The 15,426-nt window shown below is 35.8% G+C and overlaps 1 protein-coding gene across 3 annotated transcripts in view; it reads left to right on the forward strand.

The window, feature by feature from the left end:
- LOC138702062 (charged multivesicular body protein 2b-like) overlaps nucleotides 1–15,426 on the forward strand; it is a 135,547-nt gene that overhangs the window by 105,675 nt on the left and 14,446 nt on the right. The window contains exons 1-2 of one of the 3 annotated variants that reach the window (XM_069829596.1): nucleotides 12,775–12,917; nucleotides 13,290–13,381. In XM_069829596.1, the coding sequence (XP_069685697.1) occupies nucleotides 12,908–12,917; nucleotides 13,290–13,381 (102 nt within the window). In that variant the 5' untranslated portion in view covers nucleotides 12,775–12,907. Of the gene's footprint in view, nucleotides 1–12,774; nucleotides 12,918–12,952; nucleotides 13,168–13,289; nucleotides 13,382–15,426 lie in introns of those variants that run through there. The other 2 variants (XM_069829595.1, XM_069829594.1) reach the window with 2 other exon arrangements.

The raw sequence follows: 15,426 nt of genomic DNA on the forward strand, positions 1-15,426 counted from the left end.
CTTGACCTTCCATTCATTTTCACTTCATCTATTTGAAATATTCGTATTTTCCTTATAGAGTGTTGCAATGGGATAACAAATCCACTAATGTCATATCTAAATATATAAAAGTGTATTTGCGTATGTATATATGTTTTACGTATTTATGTACAGTTTCCCTGGAAAAGGATGAGACGATTGAATATTCCAAAGTTTCAGATATAAGACACTGCGCATGATCGGAGACCAGAGCACCGATACACAAGATAACGAATATTGAGTTACTTAAATTCAGGCTATTTGGTTTGTTACTAGCATCGTTCCGAAATTCAATTAAAAAACTGCAAAAAATATGATAATATTACGTAAATAAGAGATAAATATATACATAAATCGTGTAGTTAAATCGACAATGGACCTTCATGACTAGATCGACACTCCGCACAGAAAGGAAAGCTTTCATGTCGTTTCCATAGCTCAGACGGTAAGACTTCTGCGTGTTGTGTAGAAGAGTGCGAGTTCGATTCTTAGTCTACACAACACTTTTTTTTTGTCTAAATAACGTTGAAATAGCTAAGTATCGTTGAAATATAGTTTTACAAAGTCCTGAGATTAAATGTTAATGATCGCAAACAATACAAAATTACAAGTTATAATATTATAAACGTTAATCTAATGAATGCATTTATACACACACATATATACAATGTAAATGCATATATATTAAAAACTAACAATTTAAAATGAAATTAAAAAAAATATATAATAATAGACAAACTTTTACAAAGGTTTAGAGTCCTTAGGCTATGTCATTTGTTGAGCAATTATTACAATAATTTATTAATAGCTTTCCCATATGTGTAAGAAATGCGCTCGCACAAAACAATTTTTGTTAAAAGGATGGCTTTGGATTATTTTATTCTCACCCCTGCAGTTAATTTTAACTATTTTATCTACGTGTTTGCATTCAATTTTATTCATGTTATGATTGAATGTATAAGCACTGTTGCAGTTATTGACTAATTACATATATTAATAATAATTATTAAATACATCTGTTAAGTAATCAATTGCAGTATCTTTTGCAAAATCTTGAATGTTTAAGTTGTCAATAATATTTCTGTACTATATACTATAATACGTTAAAAGAATTTGCAATATATTTGGGATCCTCTACTTTATAATCATTGGTTTTAATGAAAAAATATTTTCTTTCTTAGGATATCTACAAGTTTAAATTTAATAATATTACGAATAGGTTTAATTGCATTATCTGAATTTTGTACTTTTCTACTCAAATATATTCTATTTCCCTCTTTCATAATTTTTGATAAATTACACTGTACTTCTTGCAGTATTTAAGAACATGAAGATCATTACATTGCAACTCATTACATATAGATTCTTCTTTTTAATACATGAGATTTTGAAGTCCCTGCGTTATCTACATGTTTTAACTTTTGAATTTTTTCACAACATTGAGTGGAGAACATCCACTGAAGTGATTATGAAATTAAGTGAAAAATTCAATTTATTTACTCTTAATATCAGTAGTACCAGTATCATATATGTTTTTCCAAGATTCATTTTGTAGACATAAATGTAAATAATCACTAGATACAGCAATTACGATCCTTTCTTAGTTTTTAAATTAATATTTTGAAATTGTTCAGTGACATTGGAAACACATAGGATTTGTTTATCATGGTCAGACAAGCCATTGATTATAGGTTCTGTCGAATAGGAATTCAGTCTAATTCTGTGTACAAAACGTTTATCAATGGCTGTGTTACTTCAGCTTGTATGCTATGGGAAAATGACCCTACGAATAAGGTTTCCAGTTTCAAGGAATGAATTTAATTTACTTTTACGGAAAAGTTCCGAGAGATAATCTATGTTTATGTCACTACAGATCACAAATTCCATATGAGATTTCTAAAGTCTTTTCTTTACAAATTCAATGTTGGCTATAAATATTAATAAATAATGTAAGAAATATGAATGATTGTAGTTATAAGTCTGATTTACATTATAAAAAGCAAGAAGTTACATTCCTCGGCAAGATTCGAACTTTCGATGTTTGGTTTTGTCGTCCAACGCACAACCACGGACCTATTCAATGCTTATGTTAATAACATACAATTTAGCTGTAGCAATGTGGTGTCATAACTTGGGGTTTGTTTATTTAATGTAATTAGATTTAATTAGATTAGTTTCGCAACAATTGGACTTCCTGTTATATCCTGTTATTTAGATATTTAATTTAGGGTTGATTTATTAACTCTTACTATGCAAGATGCCTCTTATTTCAATAATTCTATATCATGTTAAATAGTCATTGTCTACACTAAAGTATTATCTCATTTCTCATCGTAATGGCGAACCGACGTGACATGAGACAGCGAGTTATAGCTCTAGTTGAGGCTGGATATGGGGCTAGATCTGCTGGCCGTTTGGTCGGTGTTCCTGGAAGTACAGCCGCGAGATGGGTTCATCGTTACCAAAATTTTGGGGAGGTCGAAAATCGCCCTATTCCTGGGCGTCCGCGGATTTCTTCATTGGAAGAGGATGCTCTTTTATTCGAGACAGTTCGACAGGACCCCTTTCTGACTGCTAACGAAATAAGAGCAGCATCTAACTTTCCCGGCTCTTCACAGACTGTGATCAGCAGGTTGAGGAACCGCGGTATTAGGAGCCGGAGGGCTGCGCAAATGGAAATATTGGGGGAAGCACAAGCTGTCGACCGTCTTGCCTTCGCTACCAGTCGAGTGGATTTCGATTGGAGAAATGTAATTTTCTCCGACGAAACAACCATCTCGAGTGATTACGAAGGTCCTGTCCGTGTCTATCATGAGGATGGTCTCCGACATGATCAGCGCTATGTGCACCGACGTGAAAGATCGGGGCGCTTTAGCATATCGTGTTGGGGGTGGATGTCTTACGATGGACCTGGCGTTATAGAGCGCATCGATGGCCGGTTTAATGCGGGAACTTACGAGCACATTCTGGAAAATATATTCCTTCCTTCCGCCCGAGAACGTTTTCCCGAAGGAACATTGCTGTTCCAGCAGGATAACCATCCCGTGCACTATGCTGCAAGCATTCAAAGATGGTTTCAAAGGAGACCCGAGATCGAAATCATTAATTGGCCTCCGAAGTCACCTGATTTGAATGTCATCGAAAATTTATGGGCGGAATTGAAAAAGAGAAGGATAGCCACCTATGCCCACCGACGCCCTCGAAATCGAGACGAATTGTGGGATCAAGTTGTTGACACCTGGGAAGATCTCGCCGGGGATCAGAACTTATTCCACAATCTCGTGACATCCATGCCGGATCGACTTAGAGCTGTAATAGAAGCTGATGGCATGTGGACAAGATTTTAAGTTAACAGGTCTCTTTTTGTTTCTTATGATTTTTGTTTGAGGAAGAATATTTTTAACTTCCAAGTAAGATTTATTTACTTTTTTTTTGACGAGGTTCAGCCCACTTGTAAGACCCAGAAATTGGGCATAAATTATTCCATATTTTTCGACAAATTAGACAGTCGAGGAACTCTGAACAAATTAATTACACCTCAATAAAAAAAAAGTTTTACCTGGGATCGAACACGAGACGTTTCGGTTATACAATGGAACCGGCACGCTACTATATGAGCTACCGAGACAAGACAGTGATAGTAGCAGTCCAGAATGTAGATCCCTTAGCAGGCATTTGCCATTCTGTACAGTGAAGCAATGATATTTTGGGACTCGAGCTATGTTGTGAAATCCTGGCCTTAAATGGCAGTCTTCTTCGTGATCCTTATTCTGGTCCTTGTCCTTGTTGTGGTCCTTGTAACAATTCTTGTACTATCTGTCATGTTATGTATCCCTACGTCGATATCGAGTGAACCGCGCTGTAGAACTTTAACTTCCGACGACCAAGAATCGTCTCATTCTTTTTCAGGGTAACTGTATGTTCAATAACATAGACTACATGAATAGACGTTACATTATTAAAAGAAAGTAAAAACCAAGAATAAATTCGAACAAACATGTCTGTATAATATTAACATAGTCTACACTGTTCAACACACACGGGCAGGATTTGTTTATGAGTAATCTTTGCTGCCAGACCTTTTGGCTAGAAAAATAGCTAAAGATATACACGCACAGATGCGCCGCCATTTTGAAACTGCTGCTTCTTCGTTTTGATTCTGCGTACATCGATCACATTGGGACCTGGATAATAATTCGATCTAGCGGCGGTAGCTTTGGGCGCTTTATTAAAAACGAATTACTGACTCGACTATGTACCTGTCACAACACAATAAATGAATTGAATTATTTTGCAAAGCGTAGAACGTATTATGATAAAGTGTTGACTATGCCACCTTTGCGACACTTAATTATTTCTCAAGTAACGCTGGTTGTAAGAGAATATTATCTTAATGTTATCTTAGCTTCGTTGACGCTGAGTATCTTACACGTTATTTACAGAATCAATACGACCTACACCAACAACGAACCCTGTAATCAGACTTCAGTAACATGCAGTAATAAAGAAGAACACGGAGTGGGCTCTACTGCTGGCACACCTTTAATGTGTTTGTTCACTGCCTTTTCTGTAGCACTACACTCTTTGTGGCGTATTACTACTAGCAGTATAGATGACGACCAGACAACTCCCTTAATCAGTATAGTTCTGATCGCAGATATATAAAAGTAAGAAGATTTTTGTCCGTAATTTTGAAAGCAATTGATATTCGTCATGGATCCCATATGGAGCTTTGCAACATTAGTAGTAAGTATTTTTCGAGGTTGAAGTTAAAATGAATTTTAATTTAAGCGATAAAATGGGATATAATAGAAAAATAATTGACGTTTGAGGTAATAAGACAGTGGTTCATAAGAAATTGTTTTCCTTCAGTGGATTTTGTCATATGCATATAGTCATGACTTGAACAAGTGATTTCACATTACAGCGACACATACTTTTGACGTAAACAATTTAAAACTATTGATCGGTATAGCTCAGGCGGTAACGCGTTTCCTTTCTGACGCGGAGTTGCACTCGGACATGAGTTCGATTCCCCTTTGGGCTGATTTCCTCTTTGGATTTGTTCTGGGGCTTTCCCCAACCGTAAATCGAATGTCAGATAATCTGTAACGAATCGTTGGCCTCATCTCGCCACATACAATCTCGCTATCACCAATTTCATTGACGCTAAATAACCTAGTAGTTGATACAGCTTCGTTAAATAACAACTAAAACTGATTATTTAGATAGAATATTTGTTATAAAAACATTTATATCGCCAGTTCAGAATTTCTTCTGGTAAATATTTTGGGGCTTACATATTCCTACAAGTACTGAGGCTGCTTTCTACGTTTTTACGTAAATAGTTGGCCTATAAAGTCGCTATACGTTTGTGTAAGAACTTCATTTTCTGTAGAGAGACTACAATATGTACTATTTGTGTTTGTCGCCATAAATAACTTAAGCACTAGCAAGAATTGGCCTACCTGAAATTTGGTTTTGTAAGAAGAATATGAAGGGATATAATTATTAAAATGTTGGTTCATTTCCACAATATAACATTAAAAGATACTAAGATAGGATATAGTCTAAAATTGAATTTATTTGGAACAATTAAATCAGGGACTTAGAACTTTGGAGGCAGTAATCGGACACGTGACTTTATTTTATTTACAGAGGCTCTTGTCGTTGTCTGTGGTTCTGCACATGTATTTAAGCATACAACTACGCTACGAGATGAATGATGCTGGACTTGTAAACTGTGTCGTTCAAGTGTGCCAGAAAGTGTTTACCAGAAGAGGAAATATACTGTATTCTCTACCTGTGAGAAAGTATGATGTCGAATCCATAACGTTACCTTACGCAATGTATACGGATTATATACCTCTTATGGAAAATAATTATTGCAATAATGGAGACACGTCTGCAGAAGTTTATTACTTTAATCATTCTCTGAACGAAGACTATAATACGAAAGCACAAGGCATGACAGTATCCCGATATACTACTGAAACTGATATTTTGTTATTAGAAAAACTACATATTTCTGGTAATTGGCCTATCATTATTTCGCCAAGGTATGTATTACCAAATGTGCCATTAGATACATCTTTGGATTATTTCATTTTCAGCGTAAAGTACGAGATGGACAATATATCTAAATTGAAAGATGATCTTCAGAATCATATGACTATGTTAGTAGACAGTAAATTGTCCAATGTATCAGCGCCACATTTGGTGATTTTATCCGGTGATTCCGGATCAGAAGCTGTAGCTGTTAAAACAATGACGTTGCTGAGAGACAGATTTTTCGTTTTGGACTGTCTTGTGGTACTCCGGAACAATTTATCTGGAGCAATTGATGTGTTCACTTGGCTTCCTTTCCAGCCACCTTCTGGGAAATGTGGTAAATTTATTAGAGCAATGTTGTTGGATTCGTGGGTGGTGAATGAATCAGGTTGGAGTTTCGTCCACAATAACAGTTTGAATCGAAAAATGCCATTGAGTTTACAGGATTGTACAATTGGAAAAGATCGTGGTGAATTTACAAGTGTCGTACCTTTAGAGGCAACGAAAATTGTGGCTGATCTGTGGAATGTAAGTTTACAAGAGAAATGGAATCCTTACCAAATTGTAATGTACAATGCCATTTACCCTCATCTTTCAATATTGGCAGTCGACAATATTGCTTATTTTCACACCTTATCCTACACGATATATGTTCCGAGATCTAAGCCATATCCGCTATGGTCCAGCATTTCGAGAGTCTGGAGTGGTGTTGTATGGTTATCATTATTCTTGACCCTCCCAATGTCCGCTTTCTTGCTGCGTTGCTCAGTACTTTCCAGGCTGGTACAGCAGTCAGACAGATACCAGGGCATCGGTCAGTGCTTGCTGGACTGTTGGGCCATACTGTTGGGAGTGGGCGTGTACCTCCCTAGGAACACATTACTTCGAGTGTTTTTCTTTTTCTGGATAGTCTACTCGCTAATTGTGAACACAGTTTTTCAGACTTATGTCACAAGCTATTTTGTAGATCCGGGTTATGAATACCAGATTAAGAGCATCAAAGAATTGATGGAGAATGATTTTGAAATTGTGTTTGACGATTTTGAAACCATGTTTGCATTTGCACTTGAAATTAACAGTGCTGTGGGTATGTGCAGTTTTGAAGAAAGAAGGAATATCCTTGCACACGCATTCAGTAATCCTAAGGTTGCTATATTTATAAACGAAGATGCTCTGTGGGACTTAATCAATCAGTACTGTGATGAAAGTGAAGAGTTTCCTTATTATAAGTTCACTGATTATGAATTACAATATCATATTGGAGTGGTTGTGAGTAGTTCTAAGTTACTAGCTAAGAGCCTGCAAAAGATTTTCATTCGATTGCAAGAGGGAGGAATTCTGAAGAAGATCGTGAAGGATCTAGGACATGACATAAAAGCGACACACTCTACTCTTGCTTCGTTAGACACGACTGAGTATGTTGCGATGTCTTTGTTGCATTTGCAATCTCCTTTTGTGTTATACTGTTTAGGGATATGTTTGAGCATGATCATCTTTTTTATGGAGCTGTTGGCTGGATAGCTGAATGATGTGAAACCAAATTGACGCCGATTTTAATAGATTACCTTGTAAATAGTGCACGGTTAATTGTGTGCTTAAAATTTCATAAATATATATTTCTGTGTGCTTAAATATTGAAAAGTTTGAAAATTTTCCTTAAGTGAAGATCGATGTTTTATTGAAACCATCAAACCAACAATTTTGGTAGACGTCAAGATCCTGAATTTTGAAAAACAGAACATTCTGAAGAAGAAATGTAATACAAGAATAAAGTAGAAGATCGGCATTTTGAATCAACATAATAAAATGTTTAGTACATAGAACTAGAAAGTTTTTTTATATAATGTATATGTTTGTGAAACAAATGGTAGTTGATATCTAAAATAGCATATGACAAATCAAAATTTGAAGTAAACGTCATAATTCAGAATGCTTAAGGAGTCTTTGTTGACGCCTAAGATAATATTTTCCACAATTTGGTAGTGAATTCCAAGAGATTTTAGTGAACCCCATGTAAATTTTGAAACACTATCACTCTATTGTGAAAAAGTAAATTCATGACTGTCCAGTTGTTGAGGGGTGTACCTTAACGGTTGCTTAAGCCGGGAATATATATTTAATAAACTCTTCTCTTTTTTTTCAAATGAGCTTTCTTAGCCTGATCGATATATATTTCGAAAGGAACTGTGGGGTCTAAAACAACAGCCTGATTTTCCTTGCGATTGATGGCTATAATGTCAACACTTCCGTTAGATCCAGCTGAAGAGGTGCAATGTATTTCTTCGTTTACTTGCAATTTCAGATTCACAAAGCAGGTGTCAATGGTGAAAGCACTATATGGTAGCGAGTGTTTTTCATCAGTTCTCCTTCACGGCAGCAGCCTAACACGTGACCAAGAGTTTCAATCTCGCCACAGTCAAGCTGAGGGCAGCGCTTTGTGTTAAAACATCTACCAGGGACTGCTCGAGCCGCCGTAATGTTACAAGACTTTTCAGTGCGTCTGTCCATTCCGAAATTGATAATCCTCTTCTAATACTGACCCAAAAGTTGCCTTTGGGATGATCTGCGAAACTTTCAACATCTTTGCTTCGTAAAGTACGGTATATGTTGACCATGTATGAAAAGCACGCTCTCTTAACGTTTTTCTTATTTTTCGTCCCGTCCTTTGAGTGTTATCATTGGGAAAGTCTAATTTTCGCAGTACTGCTTCCTGTTCTGTCGTAAGGTCTCTTACAGCGTGCAGGTGAGCAGAATCGACTTGAAGCAGCTTTTTCCAGATGTTAAAATGTTGGATTAATGCTTCCCATTTTGTTTTAATGAGACTTAATCCATTATATCTTTTAGGAGCATATATATAATTCCATCTGGACAGTGATGGGGTAAAGTAATAATTTCTTTAAACCTTGAATGATTTTTCTTTAGGCATAACTGAACGTGTAAAAAAACGCAAGTAAACTAAGTATACAGAACGGCCCAAAAAATGCGCTCTACTGTACTGATTGTGCATAGCTGGGCGAACCTTTTTCGTCGCCGGAAAGAAAGGTTCAGTCTCCTTTAAGACTTGGGAGGCGACAAGATATTTTAGTTCTTCACTATTGTCCTTCCAGTTTTTTTTTTTTTACCAAGGATCAAGACATGGCTACTATGGAAGAGGATTGGTTAAGCGGACTGGCTATGATGAGTGTACATAGAAAAAACTGTGTGTGACAACTGTGATTACTTTATTCAAATTACTTTTTCAATAATGATCACTTATTTGCAACTTTCCATATTGTGAATTTTTCATCGTTTGATATTGCGTTGTAACTATTGTACTGTATTTGCTATTCTATCAATAAAGAATAGATTAATTATAAATTATTTCCTTATCAGTAGGCCTACAAATGTTTCTATTTTATTATGTCTGCTTCTTTCCCTGTAAGCTCTATAAAATTTTAAGCTCCCCCCCCCCCAGTTTGGACGCTGGCGACGCCCCTGCAAGGAGTCAATTTACTGGGACTCAATGTCTGATGCGGACTTTCATTCAGGGATGTAATTGAATCATTCCTTTATGAAGGAGCAGTTATTGGCCTTGTGCACTTCGACATGCTTCGTACATCAATTTTATCTACCATTCGTGCTCTCTATGAGAATGATCTATTTTATTTACCACAGTGTGTAGGCTGTAGGGAATTTGGGAAGCGGCTCGTAGTGGAATCTGTAGCGCGGAGAACCTTATATAAGGGTATAAAGGAATTTAAGAACGGATATCAGCCAAGGGTAAACGTGATCAAGGATGAGAATGGTGACTTGCTTGCAGACTCTCCATCAATCCTAAACAGATGGAAAAACTATTTTGCGCAACTACTAAATGTACATAGGCCAAATAGAAATGATCGGGACGAAATTGAAGTACAAACTGCTGAGCCAGTTATACCCGAACCCACGCTTTCAGAAGTCGAAATTGCGACAGAAAATCTGAAAAAGTACAAGTCTCCAGGTATCGATCAAATTCCAGCAGAATTAATACAAGAGGGTGGAAGTGCATTATATAGCGAAATTTATAAACTTGTACTTGCTATTTGGGAAAAGGAAATTGTACCAGAACAATGGAAGGAGTCCATAATTGTACCTATTTTTAAGAAGGAGGACAAAACCAACTGTGGTAACTTTCGAGGAATATCACTTTTGTTGACGTCGTACAAAATTTTGTCCAATATTCTTTTGAGAAGATTAGCTCCGTACGTAGATGAAATTATTGGGGATCATCAGTGCGGTTTTAGGCGTAATAGATCGACTATTGATCAGATTTTTTGTATTCGACAGATATTGGAGAAAAAATGGGAGTATAAGGGTACAGTACATAAGTTATTCATAGATTTCAAAAAGGCATATGACTCGGTTAAGAGGGAAGTATTATATGATATTCTTATTGAATTTGGTATTCCCAAGAAACTAGTTCGATTAATTAAAATGTGTCTCAGTGAAACATACAGCAGAGTCCGTATAGGTCAGTTTCTATCTGATGCTTTTCCAATTCACTGCGGGCTAAAGCAGGGAGATGCACTATCACCTTTACTTTTTAACTTCGCTTTAGAGTATGCCATTAGGAAGGTTCAGGATAACAGGCAGGGTTTGGAATTGAACGGGTTACACCAGCTTCTTGTCTATGCAGATGACGTGAATATGTTAGGAGAAAATCCATAAACGATTAGGGAAAACACGGAAAATTTACTTGAATCAAGTAAAGCCGTCGGTTTGGAAGTAAATCCCGAAAAGACAAAGTATATGATTATGTCTCGTGACCAGAATATTGTACGAAATGGAAATATAAAAATTGGAGATTTATCCTTCGAAGGGGTGGAAAAATTCAAATATCTTGGAGCAACAGTAACAAATATAAATGACACTCGGGAGGAAATGAAACGCAGAATAAATATGGGAAATGCTTGTTATTATTCGGTTGAGAAGCTTTTATCATCTAGTCTGCTGTCAAAAAATCTGAAAGTTAGAATTTATAAAACAGTTATATTACCGGTTGTTCTGTATGGTTGTGAAACTTGGACTCTCACTCTGAGAGAGGAATATAGCTTAAGGGTGTTTGAGAATAAGGTTCTTAGGAAAATATTTGGGGCTAAGGCGGGATGAAGTTACAGGAGAATGGAGAAAGTTACACAACGCAGAACTGCATGCGTTGTATTCTTCACCTGACATAATTAGGAACATTAAATCCAGACGTTTGAGATGGGCAGGGCGTGTAGCACGTATGGGCGAATCCAGAAATGCATATAGAGTGTTAGTTGGGAGACCGGAGGGAAAAAGACCTTTGGGGAGGCCGAGACGTAGATGGGAAGATAATATTAAAATGGATTTGAGGGAGGCGGGATATGATGATAGAGACTGGATTAATCTTGCACAGGATATGGACCGATGGCGGGCTTATGTGAGGGCGGCAATGAACCTTCGGGTTCCTTAAAAGCCATTTGTAAGTAAGTAGTAATGATAATAATAATAATAATAATAATAATAATAATAATAAATAGCATAATCGTGACAGAAATGATACGAAGATTGTAATACAAAATAATTCATTAATAATAATAATAATAATAATAATAATAATAATAATAATAATAATAATAATGGTGATAAAACAAAAATATTTACAATAATAAAATAAATACTAAGACGGACGGATATAATAAAATATAAAACCACTTAGCGAGAGTTAACACAACTTAAATAAGCATATAATAACCGAAAAAAATGACGAACTCGAAAGTCAACAGAAAAGTTTGTTGTATCGCAGACGACAGCAACCGCCGTATTGACATTGTGTTGTGCATTAATGATAGTAGGGGGAAGCCGAAAGTCTACGTAACTGCCGTTCTCTTCGAATCTTCTCGCACAATCATGGGAAGTTAATGCTGCAAAAACAAAATGCCTAAGAGTCAAACTGTTCATTATTACCAGGATAAATACAAATAATACTGAAATATATTAATGTAGTTTCAGTTATCGATCTCCCCTTTTGTGAAAGAGGTATCATATCAAAATATTTTATGAATGGCGGAGAAAATATAAATTTCAAGAACTCTCTAGTGACAAGAGATATTGACTGGACGAGTAGTTGAGAAAAGCTGTACAAATTGATGACTAAATATTGCCAATATAAAAGAAATGAAAATCAGTTGTATCAAAAGCATAAATTATTTAGACTGGGGAAATTGTTGTGTCGGCCATGATTTAAGACTATGAGAACACGTGAGCGGAAAAGAGCGTCATAATCATAATAATATACATAATACGAGTAATAAAGAGAGCAAGTGAGAAAACATGCTTGCAAGATGCGATACTAGCCGAAGAGAGGATTCAGGATCATGGTATTCATTGTTCAATTACACATCACAGTAGTTTCATTATAAGTAATTCTGAAAATAAATTCTAATGACGTAGTTTAGAAAAAAAAAAGCCCTCTAAAATTTATCTTTACCCTGAAAATGCCCCTAACATTTTTAATCTTCCAAACCTCTCCCTGGAAACATGTTTTCCCCCCAAATTTGTGGTGGAAGCCCCCCTCCCCCAAGTTGGCAACACTGTGGAACACAACACTGACTTTCGCTTGTTGCTTAACGCTTTCGCTAATAGGTTGATCGATTGGAGTGAGCAAGAATCGACTCTACCTGAAAGTGAGTTCGAGATTCGAGTTTTTAGAGTTTGGTCGTTAGTTGGCGGTCGATACGAAAATAATGGATAATAAATAATATCGAGTTAAATTTCTGTTTCGATCTATTCTGTTTTAAATATTATTTTTAATTTACTTCAATTTGCTGTGAGTCTGAATGAGGAAACCGTACGAATGGAGCAAAGTAATTATATTTAAATAGTGATTCATAACCACATGACACAATGTGCCGCACCAGCAGCCATTTTGACCTTGAACGATTTGTAATTGTGTAGTATGTCAAACTGAAAGTGAAACAGCGTTATAAGTGCCTCTAGCTATTGTTATAAATAACGAGGAGACTAAAGTAACATAATTAACTTTTTAGAGATTTAGAATTATAATTTCATAGTTAAAAATGTTTAATATATTTGGAAAGAAACCCACATTAGAAGGTACGGTTATAAAGTGAGGTTATAATTACACTATCCCTTAAAATTAATAGAACTCCTGTGATGTAAGTATCATTTACTCAAAAATACATAGTATATTCAGTCTTTTCTATACTTTTTTTCAGAACAGCAACGCGAAACGGACAGGTCACTTAGAAAAGTTGGACGTGATATAGAACGTGACAGGAGAGGTTTGGAAAGAGAAGAGAAGAAATTAGTAAGTGAAGTTATTTGAGAATGATAGCAGTTGAACTTGGATATTTACTGAAATACACACAGTAGATGTATATCATTTTACATAGTCACAATGTAAGATTGTAGAACACAAAAGTAAATTTGTTTTCTCATCCCCTCAACAAAGAACTGTTAGCTTCGAAGCAGCAAAACTTTCTTTACAACCTACCATTTTAATCTGAAGTCCAGTAAAATTTTTGTCATGATTTCTTGTCGCTTTATATTAACCCAATCGCCTCGTTTGACGAGCTGTGGTCACAAGAGATTTACCACACCAAAATAATTTATTAGGGCATCTTAATTAGTAAGTAGCCTACATAATTTCAGCATTGCCTCTTATCAATTCAGCATAAACAACCTTGAGTATTTTTTTTTTGCCAATTTCTTTACAGCACACTTTAAATTCATCCACAACCTGGGCATTAAATAAGTACGAGTGCAGGGAATTTAAGTATTTTAAATGCGAGTCCATTGGGTTAATATAATAAGTAGATCTAATAAATTATTTTTTAGTGTAAGCCATGCACAGGTAATCTGCAAGCCAGATAAACTGTGCACGGATAATCGGAAGTATTCTGTATTTTTATGTGAAGGGATTTCAGGAGAAATAGTAGAGAACCGCAATGAATTGGTGTGATTTGAAGAGTGTGATTCCAAAATGCACTCAGTCCATTTGGATATTTTTGTGATTTATACATGTACAGAGTGGATGGTAACCTCTGCACCAAAATGAAACTGGTAATAGATCATGAGGACAGATTTGAAAAATCGAAATAAGTTTTTTCTCTAACATTCACCGTTTTAGAGGAAATCGTTGTGTTTCTATGAAGCATTTGGCAACATCACGGCTGCTGCAGTAACTTTAAATGCAGCTTGCACTCCTTACCATCCCCTCGCCCTTCAGTGTACTCAGTCCGTAATATGCGACATGCACTATGTTGTCCACACCTGTGGAGTAACGGTTAACGCATCTGGCCGCGAAATCAGGTGGCCCAGGTTGGAATCCCTGTCGGGGAAAATTACCTGGTTGAGGTTTTTCCGCGGTCTTCCCTGAACCCAATATGAGCAAATGCTGGGTAACTTTCGGTGTTGGACCCTGGACTCATTTCACTGGCATTATCACCTTCATCTCATTCAGACGCTAAATAACCTAAGATGTTGATAAAGCGTCGTAAAATAACCTACTAAAATAAATAAATACGCGACATGCATTGTGTTGCAAGGTTTATTTCAACGATTTTCGCTATCAATTTAAATGAGTAGCTTAATATCAAAGCCGGACATCTAACCTTCAGATGAAATTTAGATAATGTGGATTCTTATACATTTTTTCATGCTTTTCAAGTTATGGTGAAACTATATAAAAACTCTAACACTACATTTATAAAAATAAATTGTTTTAAAATACTACAAGGAACACTATGAAACAAAAAAGTGCCTCTAGATCAAAACTGTGGAGATGACAGATGTCCGTCTTTGATATTAAACTACTCAAATTAATAGCTAAACAGTTCAATTTGCAAAAAAATATTCAATACATTAACTGTTCAGATTATTTTACCTATCTGCTTCTATAGCAATTAGCCATTTCTCTCGGGCCATTACTGGAATAGAGCCCTGAAAACATTAGGGAAAGACTATTTTTTTTTCCCTGCTTAACAATGCTTCATCGGAGGAAAAATGTAATGAAAATTTTGTTATATTTAACATGTAAAATCACCTCTTAAATTTTGGTGCAGAGGTTATCATCCATACTGTATATGTGATTATGTTTGTGCCCTCTATCATTATAATAATAATAATAATAATAATAATAATAATAATATTTATTTGTCAGAAACCAGTGTACAAGGCCTGGATATGACATCGTCAGGTTCGATAATACACACACACACGCACACATACACTCACACATGCACAAACAAACTTAGCACAAATAAATATAGACAAGTAAACAAATAATTATAAGCAAATAAACATACATAGTCAAATAAACGAACACTGAGAAATAAACAAAACAAACACTGT

The sequence above is a fragment of the Periplaneta americana genome, chromosome 6, assembly GCF_040183065.1.
Source record: "Periplaneta americana isolate PAMFEO1 chromosome 6, P.americana_PAMFEO1_priV1, whole genome shotgun sequence".
Lineage (NCBI taxonomy): Eukaryota > Metazoa > Arthropoda > Insecta > Blattodea > Blattidae > Periplaneta > Periplaneta americana.